Here is a 17168-nt window from a genome sequence, read left to right as displayed (position 1 = left end):
TTCACCTGTGTGGCAACACTGCCCTCTTGTGGTGCAACCTATTCTTCAGTGGAGTTTTTTAAACCAAACGATAACTGGCATAGAATGGACCACTTCCCGCTGAAGCGTCACCATATAGAGTACAGGTTGCCAACCTTTAGGGGCCTGTGGGCACATTTGCAAACTAGAGAAACTACCATGGGCATCGCGCACAGCACTCTACCAAGCAAACATGGCAACCTATTCTATCGTCTACAATAGAATGCTTCATTCAATCCTAATTTTGGAGGGGGGGAGTGACTCGTGAGTGCACCAGGGCATACGTGCATCCAGGGTGTCCAAATTCATGACCACTTGTATATATGAAATCTCTCACCACCAGCCTTATCTCAGGTGGCAAGGAGTCCCTCCACTTAAGTTTTTACAGAGACACAGGTGATCCTTCAAGTACCCTGGCCCTAAGGTGTGAAGGGGTTTTAAAAGGTCAAAACCAGCACTATGAACTGGGCCTAGAAATGGGAGTCACTGCAGCTGGCATAGCATTATAATGTCCTATTCAAGTTAGAAAATCCAAGACTTACAATCAGCTTGCATGATGGGGTTGTATCCATTGCAGCGCTGTTAATCACTCAGCGGTATTACTTGTTCTGCTGGCGATATATTTAGTGCCAGCAGAATGCCGTTGTAGAAGCAAATACATAAGCATATTGCCAGTAACTTTGCTGCGCAATAGATTGCACAACCTGTTACACAAGTGTCCAGTAATGTGATTCTTCTGCTGTGCAACATTAAAACTCATTCGTCTATTAGTGCAAAAGCTCTTGTACTAGAGGAGAGAATATTGCATACAGCCAAAGGTCTTATTACCAGAGCAGAAAACAGATTGATCATTTATAGAATTTTGGGAAGAGATGTGCATGCCAATTTTGCTCTAGGTGGATGGCATAGGAACCATACTGTAGGCACATTGGGAAATAGACATGCATGCTACACACACCGCAGTGGCAACGTAACTGAGTATATAGAAGGGGTGGCTAACCTGAGATTCTCAGGTGGACTGCACCTTCCTGATCACTGGCTATTCTGGCTGGGTGACAGGTAATTGGATGTCCACTAACACCTGGAATCACAGGTTCTCAATGCTTACTATTATCATTTACCCAGTATTTTGTTTCTGGAAAAAGAGGTGCCAAAACTCACCATGAACGCTTCCCTTGTTCTTTTATAATGGCAATAGTGCCAATGATTTCTGGCTGAAAAAAAGCCCTGCATTTATTCAATATATATCCACCCTTCTTGCTGGAGGAGGCCCAGTGTGGCAATTACTCTAGAATTTATTCCTTAGAGATATGGTACAGAATCCAATTATGGAGTAGCAGCAATCACATCCTCTAGCAAGCCAGTTCATTGCACCTGCGGCTTGTTATAAAGTGGTACCTCGGGTTACAGACGCTTCAGGTTACAGACTCCGCTAACATAGAAATAGTACCTCGGGTTAAGAACTTTGCTTCAGGATGAGAACAGAAATCGTGCTCCAGCGGTGCAGCAGCAGTGGGAGGCCCCATTAGCTAAAGTGGTGTCTCAGGTTAAGAACAGTTTCAGGTTAAGAACGGACCTCTGGAACGAATTAAGTTTTTGACCCGAGGTACCACTGTAGTTAGTAGTCCTTACGTGATGTCATGACAGGCTATTTTACCTTTTGTCATTTTACACAAATAGCAATATACTGATATAATGATGTTCAAGCTTCCCAAGAACACCAGTGCTTTCAACTGTGGCATTATAAGCATATCTTTGAAGTGTTCAATTCTCAAACTTCAGATCACTAAGCAAAAAAGCCAAGCAAAAAGAAACAATAATTGAGTTTTAATCAGCACAAAATCACCAGACATTTTATTGTAATTATGACAAAAGTTTAATTTCGATTCATTTTGCATTTTTATACTTTTAAAAGTAAATATAAATCAAAGAATGTGAAAAAACCCACGAACACAAAAGAAACATTGCTTCTGTGACTCCAAAAATTACATAATGCATATTCATAACTACTCTATTATCTATCTGAACAAGAGTACAACAGAATGGAAAAACACACAAAGTCATTCTTCAAAAGCCTCCTGACTAAAGGTCTCTCCTTGTAAATTATTTAATATTTTACTCTGTGAAAACTGAAAAAATGTATGAAGAAATTCCAAAAAGGATGAAATTCCAATACAAGGTACAACTTGAATTTCAGAATGCCTAAAACTTCATTTCTTCTAATAAAATAAAATAAGATGTGCTATAGTCAATGCTCCCCACAGATAAACCATCAGAACTACTGCAGTAGTTTTACTATAATAGGAAATAAGTTTTATTGCTGTGAAATAAGGCTGGCATACTTATTTCCAGCAATGAGTATATTTACTCATTAGTGTACATTTTCTGCAAACAACTCATCAAGCTAGTTAAACCAGAAGGATTTTTTTATGGAGCTGAATTTTCAGTATTGTGAATATGGGGGGGGGGGAATAGTTGGCAAATTAAAGCATGAAATCCAACCTGTTAAGTAAAAATATGTATTTCATAGTGACAGATTAAGTTATTATTTATATTGTGAAGTGGATGCTACAAACCATGACTGCTAGATCAGGTGTTGTTTAACTGGTTTCCATCTACAAACTATCAGGCTCTGAGAATATGTAAAATGCTCACCATAAATCCTGATTTTATCTTAAGAATTTTAATTTTTTAGTTTTATGATATAACTAGATAGTAAATAATCCCTAAGGAATGCTTTTGATTGGGCCCAAACAAATCAGGTGTCCATAACAGCAGCAGTTTTTACAGCATATCTTGAGCTCCATTTTATTTCATTGATATTTTACACTAAATTATAAAGCTAGTGAAAATTACATAGTCCATCATGCAAAAATAAAATAAAAAAACCAACCCCTTCAAGCAATGCCATTAAATAAACCAGTGAAGCAGGGGGCTGGCAGATGGAATATAGTCAAGCAATGTAAGCATACAAGCTTGCAATGCTACTAATAATTTCCAAAAGGAAGAGTATCAAAAGCAAATGTCGGAACTGAATGCCTTGTCTTCTCAGAGATAAATAAGTACAGATTCCACTTAAAGTGCACCTGCTTAACCTTTTTTCTTAAAAAAGAAAATCCTACTATTACAGCTATGCAAATAAGCAATACAAGCTAATCTTTTTACATATTCTACTCTATAAAGTAGTAAATAGTTGAAACCTAAATTACAATCTTTAATATATGAAATATGCTTTCTGTACCATGAACTTTAAAAAAGAAACTAAATGCTTATTCATAAATGCTGGAAAGTCTGAGAAATTGTTGACTATCATCGGCTGGTGTTAAAGAAACAGGGTTGTATTATATTTTTAAAAATTTTCATAGTCAACAAAAGTTTTTTAAGGCTCTGAAAGAGAAGCAGTCACTTTTCTTGAGATCTTTTGGCAAGAGAATATATAAAATAAAGTGTAGCAGGGCCTACTGACATTTTTGAACTTGAATGTTCATATTTTTTTAAAGCCAGCTCATTCAGTGTCTGCACACAGTTATTGCACTCATGTATTCCTTGGAATACATTCACATCAACACAGTAACGATGATTGTGATACAGCCATGGCAAAAATAAAGTTTTCCAATTCAACATGAGATGAACTGCCCGTATGCTCAAAAACTTTCTCCAGAGAATTAATGCAGGCAGTTCTCATTTGATGTCTGAATGTAGTCATTCAATTATTCACACATATAAAATTTCACCAACTCTCATAAATACAAATTTGTCAGAGCGGAAAAGAGATTTATCACATGCAAACTCTTAATTAGTGCGGTATACTGCTTTGGAATATATTTCTATCAGAGTTAAAAGAGCATTTTTCAAAAGGTAACCAAAAATGAATTGAAAATAGGAGTTTACTGCTAAGTGCAAGTCCTTGTAGCAAAGTTAAGACAAGTTATGTTTCATTTTATCACTGCACTTTAGTCTTACTGAAAGACTACTGAAATCTGTCCATGTTTTTCTTAGTAAATGCTACATTTCAAGATTAATGGATCTATCAAGTAGGCATTATCACATCTACTTAAAACAAATTATTTTTCTCTATAGTATGTCAAGTACGATTTTAGAGATTCAGGAAGTGGTAGACTCATAATTCTTTCCCGCAATAAATTTATTGGGGGTTCTTCTGGCTTCAAGGCTTCACTGTGATCTTTATCATCCTCTTCTTTGTTGTCTTCTTCCATCTTTTCATCTTCTTCACTATCTAGAGGCTGAGGAATGAGCTGATTGCCTACAAACACATAGGTGTTAATCCTGCGCCTACGGCACCGTCTGCGTTTGCGTTTGGGTGGAGGTTTTGGAATAATACCCTTGGCTTGCAACTCATCATTTATATAGTTTCTAAGAGTGCGCCTAATGTAGATCCGAGCCAAGTCCTGTAGATTCCTAACAGCACAGGGGGCTGAAAAGAAAGAGAAAATTAAGATTGCTCTCTAGGTCAAGTTATCTAAGAGCAGTACTGCAAATCGATGGTGAAATTTTTAACTAGGTAAAGGAAATAACCTTTGAAAGAAGTAAAGGTAAAAATAATATACTATGAAATGGATGACAACTAGAATGCTTTCAATGCCAAAAGATCAGTTATGTTGGCCAGTATGCAGTTAAAGGCAACTAGTTATACAGAACCAACAGAGTTTTAGACTTATTCTTGAGCAGTAGTCACACTGACTCATGCTGCAGGTTTGAACTGGACAGTCAAGAATACTTTGTTGATATGGCATGAGGTTTGCCCTGCCCATTTATTGGGGGTGGGTGGGTAATAATATCATGTCACTTTTTCATGACTATCTTGCCCAAAATTTGATAGATTACAAGAGAATTCTATCAAAAGAGTGGGGCCATAGAGTTATTATGTAGTTCCTTCAAATAGGTGCCCCTAGCCACATATTTTTAAACCAGATGATGTTAAACAGAATGTAGCTCAGTTCATAGGTAATGCTAGGTCAAATAATGACGAACATGCAGGTTCATGGTGTGAAGATTGCAGCCACTACACTCTTCCCACAATTCTGCAGCTGCCATGCTATCCAGGGCTAAGGTTTGGTTCAATGTTACATATGAACTTGGGCTCATGGTTTGTCTCCGCCAGACAAATCATGGGTGGTAGACCAAGAAAAATCGTTGATTACAGCTCATGGTTTGTCTGAAGTGAGAAACACCAAAAGCCTGAGTTCTGATGCAATACATTCTAATATAACTTTAAGAATATTTATGTAAGTATCATCAGTAGCTGCGCCCCAAAGGAAAGACTAGAGTTAAATGGTACTTACGAAGTCCCACAGTATCATTTTTGCTGCTGTCACTCTTGCTTGGCTGCACAAGTGGAGCAAATGAAACAGCAAGGATGTTTTTGCTTTCCCAAGTGTTTTGTCCAGTTCTTTGTATTTGGGTTAGCTGCATGGAATCATTTAAGTTTCAGACACAAACAGTTAAATACATGACTTTATCTACACCTGTCCAATTCTCATATGCCGGCCTTGCTCTGACATAACTACAGCTTTACCATCACAAGGCTAAGCATCAGAATCACATGCTTCCTCAGTCAGCGTAGCTGTGAGATCAGAAGCTTTTCCTTGCATTTTATTAAGCACAGTTTATCTTTTTGACTGAACCTGAACAAACTGATAGTCTTGAATATGATTACTGAAACAACCTTAGCTGGTTTCAATAAGCCACAGTTAAAATTAATCAGAGTCTGGGGTTCAGACATAATATTAAACTGTGCTTAATTGAAAATGGAAGTGGAAATATCCAAACCCCTCATGGCAACCTCAGAGGTGGAAGGAAGAGTATGCGAGTCCAACGCCTGCACTGGATTCTTCATGCAACAATAAAGTCAAAGTTCATTGTTACATTTGAGATCACTAACCACATTTGGACAGTCATATATTGGTTAAATAAACTGAGATATGACTCTTATGTTCCTGCATGCCATTCCCTGTGCCAGTGTTCAAAACTCCCATTGTTCTAGGCGCATTTTGCGACAGGGAATTTCATTAGTGCAAGCAGTTTCTGAGCTCTGGCTGCAGTACTGCACCTATGATTTCAGATTAAAACTGCAGAGTGGAAGGAAAGGGGAACCTTTTTCTGCCTCCCCATTTCCAGGTACTCTCTGAAGATTGGAAAAGAGATGTTCTTAAGAATATTAGGAGGGTGGGCAGGGGAAGGACTAGACCAAGTGAAAAATAAATATAATATTTTAGCTGCAGTTCATTCATTTTCAGCTTTGTATTCTCACTATTTTTTTAAAAAAGTCCTAAACATTCCGTTTTTGCACCCATAACTTAGGCTTAAAGTGCCATTATCTCCTAGCTTTCATATCTCAGTTTCTAAGAGTGCTCTGCGCTCCTATAGCAATCAGACCAGAAGTCTCTAATTAACCATAACTTCCTGCTTCAGCTGAACTGAGAAACTATGGTTACCATCTTTCAAACCACCCAGGATATTAACTAACTTAAACCATTATTTAAAATATTGCTCTGAAGTTGGGAACTCTAATTTCTTGGTGCGATGAAATGAGAAGTGCTGGTTGCTTACCTGTACCTTTAGCTCATTGTGTAGTCATCTTTGCACACACACATACGGGTTTTGCACCTGTGCAAAGTGTCTTTCTGGAAAATTCTACAGCTAGGCTTGAGTTTTGGTGGATACTGCACTACCACCATCTATGTGCACAGTTCAAATTTTTGAACAACACAGAGGCCCAAAATTGAACAATCTAAAAATTCCAAAACACACTAACCCCTGAAGATAGAAAGGACAGGCTGCGTTTCCACACATATTTTCACTCTCAAGAATTATGGTTACAGGAAAGCAACATGTCCATTTCCTTTGTAGTCTTTGCACAGCTACACACATGGGTAGAGTAATAAGCTGTTCCTGAAGGTAGGGGCAGGCACAAAAAACAAGTTGAGCAAGGCCTGTTGGAAGGAGGCACCTACCTACAGACTGTTGAGTCAAGGGTTGCAACTAATGAGACTCTTCTAAGAAAAATGAGGAGCAGCAACAACAACCCTCATGGAGTGCTAATAAACCCACTCCAGAACAGGACTGTTGCAAGGTGGCAACAAATTTAAAATACAGAAAAACACACTGTGAGCACAAGCTGAGCAGTGGCTACGGCAGATAAAAACTAAAGCTGGTCTGACGCTGGCCAGTTAGAAACACAGTCTGGCAAATTACCAAGGCATGAAATCATTTCCTTTTTTTCTGGATTGAGAAAACTAGAATGAATATTAGGTGGCGAGGGTCAATCCAAGAAAGACTACCCATGGGAAGAAGGGGAGTTGTTGTGCAAGGGTTAGCTATCATGAGTGCATACTGCCACCTGAAAAGGGACCACAGAAGTGAAGAAGATGCCACCAACAAATCCCTGTCACATAGAAGTGGAGGCTAGAGGGCTCAATGGTGCAACTCCCTAGGAAAAGTGTTCTGTTTTCAAAATTTCTCTGAATCCCAGACTGCTGTTCACTGTGCACAGTTGGTGCTGAAAGTCTATACCATTACTAAACTTCCCTGTACAAAGGGTAGCAGACATATTAATGGCCCTCCTTACATAAAGCAGTGGTTCTTTGTCCTGAGGAAGTCTGTAGGTAGTGAATCTGGCCTTCTGGTCCAAACAGTAGTTAATCAGCCATCTCTACACCTACAACTGTTATCTAATAGTTGATTATATGTTCTAGCACCGAGGCACCAATCTTGAAAGATGCCATTTGTGGAAGAACAAAGAAAAACCCCTTTGCCCCAAATGTTGGTGACGTGAAAAGTTAATGCTATGTGCAATGCACAGATGCTGCCACTACCGAACACTTCAAGGGCTGCTGCAGCTAGATGAAAGGAAACCTAATGAATGCTCAATGATTCCTTCAGTGTCAATACCAAGTGAAGCTATCATTGAAAAGAGGAAAGCAAAATAAAAAGAAGTTGGGAGTGACATTGATATCAAGGATTCTTCACTCCTGATTCAAAGGCAGTAACAGTAAAGCCCCCACTGAAAAATGCAGCAGGGATAGATAGTGCCATTGAGACTCTTCAGCTTTGATATGGTATCTATGGCAGTTGAGTTACTGTGGGAAAAGTCTGCTGAGACCAATGCAACATAGCTTTGATCCTGAAGGAAAAACAATCTTCCATACTAAGCGAGAAGTGTGGGGGAAAGCGTGGGAGAAAGCTGCTGGCACCAATTCCTTTATCACCCTCAAATAATAACAAGATAGTTGCCTGTGGTGCAGCCAGCTGGGATAAGACCTCAGCACTCAGTAATGAAGCAATGGCAGCAGAGACTCTGCATTGTAAGTTAGACAATTACAATCCCATCACTGAGGTTTTCCATACTGCTGTAAATCATCAGCACATAAATCAGCTGAGATTCACACCAGCTGATTGAGGCATTTCTCATCCCTGATATAGAGCTGGTGGCAACATAGTAACTGTAGATCTGGGGCAGTGCCGGTTGGGGCTGATGAGTGTTCGAGTCAAGCAACACCTGGAGGGCACCACGTTGGCTACCCTTATGCTGCGATTGCCGCTGATATAGGCAGTTCTGTATGTGGGAATCTGCAATGAGGTATTTAAAGAGGAGCTCCCTTCTCTTTTTAATGGCACTGGCATGCCTGAAGGCTGTCATCAGAATGGCTGAAGCAGCAATGTCTTGGTGTCATTGACCACAGGTTTTACACTTTTGGGGGGGGGGGACCTTAGAAGGGCTGAAGCCCAGTGACAAAGTGGTCACACCAAAAGAATAGTCAAAACAAAAGGAAAAAAGAAAACTAGAAAAATGGAAAACAAATGACTGTAGCATATAGAAAAGCATAAAATGAACCTCAGAATAAAAGGAACTTTTTTTTTACTTTAAACAGATGAAAAAATAAGGAAGAGACTCATAAACACTGAGAAACACTACACACAACTATAAGATAGCAAGGCTGAGCAGGATGACAAGAGATGCAAGGGATTAAAGAAAAGACAGCTTTGGTGCAGGCCAAACCGGAAACTGACTAGCGAGGAGGAAAAGCATTGAAACCTCTGGGAAGGGTGATTCTGAGGGCATCTCTACCCGCATTTGTGAAATAATAGTATTGGGGAGTGGGGGAATCTACTTAAGTTATCAAGTCTTCAAAAGATTTCATATGAGGCGTGTCCTGTGACATGAAAGAAAGTGGAGGAGAGGGAATCATGCCCCTTAATATATGCATGGGGGAGGAGGGCACATGCTAAAACTAGAGCCTAGCTATAGAGTCTTCTCAAAAGAAGCTCTGTGGAGAGGTACAGAACCCATATGTGGCTCCACAGAGACTACTCAAAGAACTTGGATTAATTAGATGCCTCCTGGTCTGATTGCTTGTGCCTGCAGTGACTATGTGGAGGCATACGGCTTGCTCGTTTTTCATCTTAATAAGCCTGGAAATGATTATCCAAACTAAGTCACTGTCTAGTACTTCTCACCTTGAGAAAAAGAAGAGAACATATTTTTAACTGGCAGAACAGGGAGCCTACATTTATTCTGTTACATTCAAACATATTTCACATAATTCCCAGTTTACTTTTAGAAACACTTTATGTATTCTTGCTAACTTTAAAAAGGGTTGCAGGTCTACATTAATTTGTAGGGTTGATGTAAACAAAGAAAACTCAGCTACTTTTGGAATGTTTTAGTACAATTATATCATTGACTGAAATCTGATGCATGCAAATCCATGAATTGCCCAGGACAATGAGTATTTAAATACATATATTAATATGCACAATATCCAGAAATTAAAGATGCATAATTAAAACTAGTTGTGTATATCTGATGGGGGGAAAAGGATAAGTGTTCACATTGTTGAGAGCGCACAAATTTGCTTAAGCGGCCCTCCTTTGGTGTTTTCCAAGGATGGAATTAGAAGACATAATTAAGGCAGTTTTCATGATTGGTTTTAAAATTCCTCAATACTTTATATATTAAAGATCTGTTAAGTCATCATTACCTGTCCAATTTTCCCTGCAAACGTATTAAGCTTGCAATCCTCTGGGCAGATCAGCAATACAACTATTTATTTTGAAAGCCTTTGCTTCAGTCCAGTGTTGTTTTTCCTTAATGGATAGCTATCAGTGATTACTGAACAAGAGTGGTATGATGTAAACCTCTCAATTCAAAAAGCATCCATGCTTCCTTAAAATATAGTAGTAGAATGAGCTGTTTTGTGTATTGAGGAGAAATTATAAAGTTGTTATATAATATTTAATTGATGAGCATTCTTATTCTAAAGGTATTTGGTAACTTATTGAGCAAGGCAGGCTTCTTAGGGATACTGTCAGCTTGAGCAAGTCATGTATCAGTGTACCTACACATCCCCATCTGTAAAATGGAGATAATTATACTCACCGTAGAAAAGCCCTTTGATATCTATGAATGAAAAATAAGTACTAAGTATTATTGTATCACTAAACGTTTCATGCTTTTCAAAACATTCTGTCCTTGACTGAAAAGGAAAGAGAAAGAAATGTCCCAGTTTGCTGGTCACTGAGCATTACACTGTGCTTTAAACCATATATTCACTCTGAGTCCATAGTTTCTAATTTGTCTGGATTTTTAAAGGACCAATTTCTGAATTACGGTTGGGTGCACTTACCTGTTGGCTAGATCCCTTGGTACTCCTGCTAACAAATGAATAATGAAATCATGCAAGACTTATCGGATGATCTGCATCTCTTGAGCAATTGCTTTATTCAAACATTAGCAAAGCAGTATGGGATCCAGTCACAGGGAAGTCAAAGGTATGCTATTTTGATAACATTACCATAGCTAGCTAAAGCTCAGTTTAAGAGATTAACTGAACAATGCTGAACATAAAACTATAAATAGCAGTAGTAGCACTGAAAGGGTAGCAGTCACTAATCAAAGTGCATTCTTAAACAGGCTGAACTGCAGCATGATGATGCCTTGATAACAGTGTTAATTTAAGAGCAGGGATAGATAGCTTGTCTGAAGGTAGGATAGAGGACTCCTGTACATAAAAGCTTTTTGTTGTTATGAACCCATGAATTGGCCACTCAGTTTTTGTGGCACAACAAAACCAGAGGAGGGCTCTGTCAGAAAAAAATTGACTAAAGGCCAGGGATGGTCCTAATTAGCTATAATGTGCACAACTGGGATCTCTGGAAGTCAAAGGAAAGAGAAGAGTGAGATTATGTTGTCTATTGTTTAGATGTGGCTATTCTCTGCTTTAAGGTTTACAAAATACCTTTGTATTCACTGTACTGAGGCAACTGACATTAAGAAAGTCATTACGAGTCCACACACAAGAGAAGTACTTTTTATCTGTTACAACTAAACACACATGACAAACATACTCAATCACCTGATCTTCAATAGGCATAACTAGAATGCCTCCAACTTTCAATAATATTTTCATGTAGTTCTCATGGTCTTTTTGTACACCAGCTCCGCAGTAAATCCGGTCATATTGATGACTATCTGATGAGATTTGCAAGCAGTTGCCAACTACGAAGGCAGGTTCACAAAATTCAAATCTGTGGATAAAACAAACATTTCATGTTTTTATAGATGCCATTATAGAAAAACACTAAATTGCACTTAAAATTGCACTTTTTAGTTGTCCTTTGGCAAATCAGAGAAATTTGAGAACTAATGGGAATTCAGCGGGAGTATGGACAGTTTATTGTAATGAATAGCACTTTCTGCAATTGCATAATCTTGATGGTATACAGTACTTAGATTTACCATGAACACAATACATCTACATTTATTATAGCCAAATTTCAGTTACAGCTTACACATTTTAAGTTTCATTCATTTCACTGGACTTAAATCTCTGAATGTGTTTTACTTGCATATAAATTCAAATTCAAATATATACACATTGCCTTTAGTTGACAAGATCCCTTTATATGAATTCATAACATGTAGTTCACATTGAAAACATTCCCTAATTATATGCACTGAGTCAGTGAGAACGCTGCAGTTCCACTCTTCAGAACAACTTTTCAAATAATTGGACATAAAGAAATCTTGCCTTGCCCCCTTCTTTAATGATCTGTCAATATATGGCAAAAATATTCATTTTTTAAAAGAAAGTTGGGCAAGTGTCAACTCCTCTTAGTTTTTAATCTGCTGTGGGGTTAAAAAATATATCTAAGAATTTTGATGATACTGTCTCTGGATCTTGTTTTACTTGTTGTTCCTATTATTATTATTATTATTATTATTATTATTAGTTCTGTTTTGCCACTTCTAATCTTTTAACTCTTTTTAGCTGTGACAAGGGGGTGCGGGTGGCGCTGTGGGTTAAACCACAGAGCCTAGGACTTGCCGATCAGAAGGTTGGTGGTTCGAATCCCCATGACGGAGTGAGCTCCTGTTGCTCGGTCCCTGCTCCTGCCAACCTAGCAGTTCGAAAGCACATCAAAGTGCAAGTAGATAAATAGGTACCACTCTGGTGGGAAGGTAAATGCTGTTTCCATGTGCTGCTCTGGTTCGCCAGAAGCGGCTTAGTCATGCTGGCCACATGACCCGGAAGCTGTACGCTGGCTCCCTCAGCCAATAAAGCAAGATGAGCACTGCAATCCCAGAGTCGGCCACGACTGGACCTAATGGTCAGGGGTCCCTTTACCTTTTCAGCTGTGACAAGGAGAATCTGAAACAAGGTATTGCAGCATGGAGTGCTCCTGTTCAGGTTTCCAGCCACTCCACTCCCATTACCACCCTCTCCCTTTTTTCTAACTTGATCTCCCAACAGTTATCATTCAATCCCAACTGAGCCTGACTAGTTATCACTGGGGTGGCTTCCCCCCTTGTACATGCTTGGTAGCATTTTGACTACAGAGAAGTGAGATTTTCGATTAAAGCTTAAATTAAGATATACAAATATTAATATCAACTACCGAATATCTTCTTTCAATACAAAAAGGTAACTAGCTAATCTAAATAAAAACAAAAAGAGAAGATAGAAAATAAAAGAAGAATAAAAAAGAGAAAAAGAGGCAGGGCTTCCAACTCTTCATTTGTCACCTATACATAAAAAATTATTCAAAACTACAACTCCCATCATCCCCGACAACTGACCATGTTGACTGGAGCTGATGGCAATTGTAGTTCAACACCTGGAGTGCACCACATCAGCTACCTCTGCCTAGATTCATAGGACACTGATGTGTGAAATCCACAAGAGGATAGAGCTACTATTATTTATATAAAGACAGAAGAAAGGCACAAGGTCACTAGAAGGTGCACCAAGCACAGATACGAGCCAATTAAAAAACCAAAAAGCACAAAGCCATTTTCTCCATTTCATCCTTTCACTTTCCACCTACATGCATGCAGATTTAGGTATCAGAACTTACCCTGAAAAGTCGGCAACTAGAGCGCCTCTTCCACGCATGTGTGTGGAGCGATCGAGCGCTTCTGTGTGTGCGGTGAAACCCGGAAGTATACACTTCCAGGTTTGCCGCGTTTGCAAGCTGAAAAGATGCAACATGAACCTAATGCAACACGAGGTATGACTGTACTATGCTAGCTGGATTAGCCAAAGCAGACATTGCAATTTTGTTAGTAGCAGATTTTAGGCACTTTTAGACAGAATACCACCAGCAGCAGGTGTACAACAGTGTAATGGATTTGCAACTTTGTGTACTTAGGGAATTTCCATGTGAGAAATGTAATTTATGGCCACCGAAGATAGACCAGTAATAGTCATTTTAACAATGCATCTGTAGGTAGATGCTAACACACTGCCCAACCAGATAACAATTACAACCATACCTGATTTATGTGCCAAGATACAATTTTGAAACAGCTAGTGTTCCATAATACACAAAATCTGAAATACATGGTGTAAGCACTTTCATTCTAACCAGTAACAAATAGCCAAAAAATACGAAAAACCACAGACACATACAGTAGGTAAAAAAAAGGTAAAGGACCCCTGACAGTTAAGTCCAGTCGCGAACGACTCTGGGGTTGCGGTGCTCATCTTGTTTTACTGGCCGAGGGAGCCAACATTTGTCCACAGACAGTTTTTCCGGGTCATGTGGCCCGCATGACTAAGCCGCTTTTGGCGAAACCAGAGCAGCGCACGGAAACACCGTTTACCTTCCCGCCAGAGCAGTACCTATTTATTTACTTGCACTTTGATGTGCTTTTGAACTGCAAGGTTGGCAGGAGCTGGGACTGAACAACGGGAACTCAATCCGTCATGGGGATATGAACCGCCGACCTTCCGATCGGCAAGCCCTAGGCTCAGTGGTTTAGACCACAGCACCACCCGTGCCCTATGGTTTGGCATAGTAAAAGGAAAAAAGGTAAAGGACCCCTGGATGGTTAAGTCCAGTCAAAAGTGACTATGGGGTTGAGGCGCTCATCTCGCTTTCAGGCCGAGAGAGCCGGCATTTGTCCACAGAGAGTTTTTCCGGGTCATATGGCCAGCATGACTATGCTGCTTCTGGCGAAATCAGAGCAGTGCACGGAAACGCCATTTACCTTTCCGCTGGAGCGGTACCTATTTATCTACTTGCACTTTGACGTGCTTTTGAACCTCTAGGTTGGCATGAGCTGGGACCGAACAACGGGAGCTCACCCCGTCACAGGGATTCAAACCACCAAACTTTAGATTGGCAAGCCCAAGGCTCAGTGGTTTACACCACGATGCCACCTGCTTCCCTGACACATAGGTACTACAATTTAAAATATTTTCAAATTGTCAAATATGTTATATAGCCAATCTGAAGCTCAGTTATATTTAGAGACACAGTAGTATTCCAGTATAACAATCTAGTTTATTCCTGATATGTGAAAAAGCATACTCAGAAATCTGAGCACAGGACTGGAGTGGGGAAAGATATGGCAAAGGATTGATGGATCCCCTTAATCAGCAGTAGATATAGCAAAGACTTATCTATGTCAGTAAAAGAACGCATTGAAAGAGAGTTCACAATTACTGATAATGCAATTGCAGTGAAGCAGGCATGATTAAGCTTTTTCAGCCCAACGGTTGCATTCTCTTGTGGGTAACCTTTCTGGGAGCTAGAGGCAAAGAGTAGGCGGAACAAGAGTATGAATCTTACCTTTGTATATCAGGCTACATTCCAACCACACAAGGTTCAGAGGATTCTACATACACAAACCCCTCTGCCTCTCTATCCAGGAAAGCAAGAGGCATTATTACAATTCAAGAAAACAATCCAACCAGGCAAAAGCAGTTCTTGAGAGTGCAGCCTGGGGGCTAGATAGAGGGGCCTGCAAAGATGCATTTGGCCCTCAGTTTCCCATCCCTGTGATAAAGCCCCCACTCATAATGGAAAATCCAGGTAGCCATCTCCGTATTTTGAAAATTTCACAATTTAAAATTGTATTGCAAACTGGTGTGAAATACTATGTGGCTGCAATAATTAATAGAATAGGTTTCCTTTAAAAATCCCAGAAAAATATGTATGTTTTACTGCCACCATACAATAACTGTTTAAGGCCACAAAATGAGCCAAGCCGACAACATACTTACTTATCAAAACTATCACTATATTTTATGAAGCTCTCCAGTTTTTCCTTGGCATATTCCACCACATCTGGATGAAGTTCTATTCCATGATTTATTCCAAAAGGGCCTGTAAATTAAGAATCGGCAGCAATTTAAGCCTCGCTAAATCAAAGAGTGCCTTGTATATGAAGGTGGACATTTGATATGAACACTAAGCAACTTTAAGCCAGTACAGTATTTGGGAAGTGAAGAAATGTGAGGAGAAATAGAGAGGGGGGGGAGGGGGAGAGAGAGAGAGAGAGAGAGAGAGGGAGAGAGAAAAGGAAGGGACTGTTTAATGAAACTCTTTGTCCTATCCAAAACCCTAGTTTCAAGCTGAAAGAGTTTAACAAGGAAATTTCAGCACAGCTGTAGCTCTAGTATTCCCCTCTCCAATGGCTCATTGGCTTGTTCCTTATGCATTTCTGCTCTCATGCTTGGATCCTGATGAAACTACACTGATTCCTGGTCATGCCCCTCTGAGCTTCAGAACGTGTGACCAGGTTGGTAAAAATGGTGCATCCAGCTTAGAGCTAATGGTTCCTGCTAGGCCATAAAATGAAGTGGGGGGGGGTGTATTTAAAAAAAAGCTTTCAACCCCAAAGCTGCAATATGTGTTCATAATGGACAGATTTTAATTATTTCATCTAGGATGAAAAAAATGATGTGATCATTTATACAGACTACCATGAAATGTTTAACTAGAGAGGACCAGCTTTATTCTCCCTTTGGAGATAGCTTAATTATGGGATGGCTCCCACACTATATTTTCCTTCCCAGTTGCTACTATTCACATGCCTGTGACAGTGTGAAGAAATGCAAGTAAAAACCAAGCTGCAGACATAACCAGAAATAATGTCTACAGTCACACAACAGTATCTTTCAAAGTACTGAGATTGTGTCAGTTCCTGTAACTTTATCCAAGTGTTTGATTCAAGTGTTGGTCAAGGATCTGGAAGACCATGTTTAGCGAACAGTTTAGAAAGGTTGTCAACACATAAATTGCTCAAAATATTTCTACCAGAAGAGCTGTTTAATTATGACACTTGCTTTAGAAGAGAATTTGAAGTATGCCTGTTTCCTCTTATGTCATCTTTCATAGAAGGCACCTGCAAATATCAGGTACTCTACAGCAGTGCAGTTAACACATGCAAGCTACATGGGAATTGAGTTGATACCTGCACCGATCACTGCTAATGCAAATAAACTAGCAGAACAGCAGAGGCAGAACAGTAGCTAAACCATCCACCATAGCTCCAACTTTCACACATGCCAGTACTTTGATACCTTCCTGTTCAACTTTCCATGTTGCTGGAGGAGTTGCCATCTAGAACTGCTCATAAGAATATGCACCCATGTGTCTATGTACTTTAACACAAGCACCTTTGAAACAATGCTCCATTACTAGCAACGAAATGATTTATGGATTTAAAGTTCAGGAGATGCTTGGGAAAGGTATCAAAACATTTAATTACTTGGATAAAGTTACAGAATCTCATGCCATGAACAATTCAAACAATCTATCAAGAAAAAAGTATAAATTTCATCCCCATAAATTTGGTCAATGCTGCACTAAGCGAATAGGTATTTTATTCCCCACAAGAG

At 39.4% G+C, this 17168-nt stretch overlaps 1 protein-coding gene across 12 annotated transcripts in view; it reads right to left on the bottom strand.

Moving 5' to 3' along the window:
- Positions 1 to 1830: 1830 nt before the first annotated feature.
- PCMTD1 (protein-L-isoaspartate (D-aspartate) O-methyltransferase domain containing 1) overlaps positions 1831 to 17168 on the bottom strand; it is a 34023-nt gene continuing 18685 nt past the window's right edge. For 9 of the 12 annotated variants that reach the window (XM_053396189.1, XM_053396182.1, XM_053396187.1 and 6 more), the window contains 6 exons: positions 15549 to 15651; positions 13396 to 13512; positions 11394 to 11565; positions 10418 to 10438; positions 5322 to 5445; positions 1831 to 4453 (listed from right to left, as the gene is read on the bottom strand). In XM_053396189.1, the coding sequence (XP_053252164.1) occupies positions 4083 to 4453; positions 5322 to 5445; positions 10418 to 10438; positions 11394 to 11565; positions 13396 to 13512; positions 15549 to 15651 (908 nt within the window). In that variant the 3' untranslated portion in view covers positions 1831 to 4082. The remainder of the gene's footprint in view (positions 4454 to 5321; positions 5446 to 10417; positions 10439 to 11393; positions 11566 to 13395; positions 13513 to 15548; positions 15652 to 17168) is intronic. The other 3 variants (XM_053396191.1, XM_053396193.1, XM_053396194.1) reach the window with 3 other exon arrangements.

The sequence above is a fragment of the Podarcis raffonei genome, chromosome 7 (genome assembly GCF_027172205.1).
Source record: "Podarcis raffonei isolate rPodRaf1 chromosome 7, rPodRaf1.pri, whole genome shotgun sequence".
In the NCBI taxonomy this organism is placed as follows: domain Eukaryota; kingdom Metazoa; phylum Chordata; class Lepidosauria; order Squamata; family Lacertidae; genus Podarcis; species Podarcis raffonei.
This window is presented reverse-complemented; position numbering and strand designations above follow the sequence as displayed.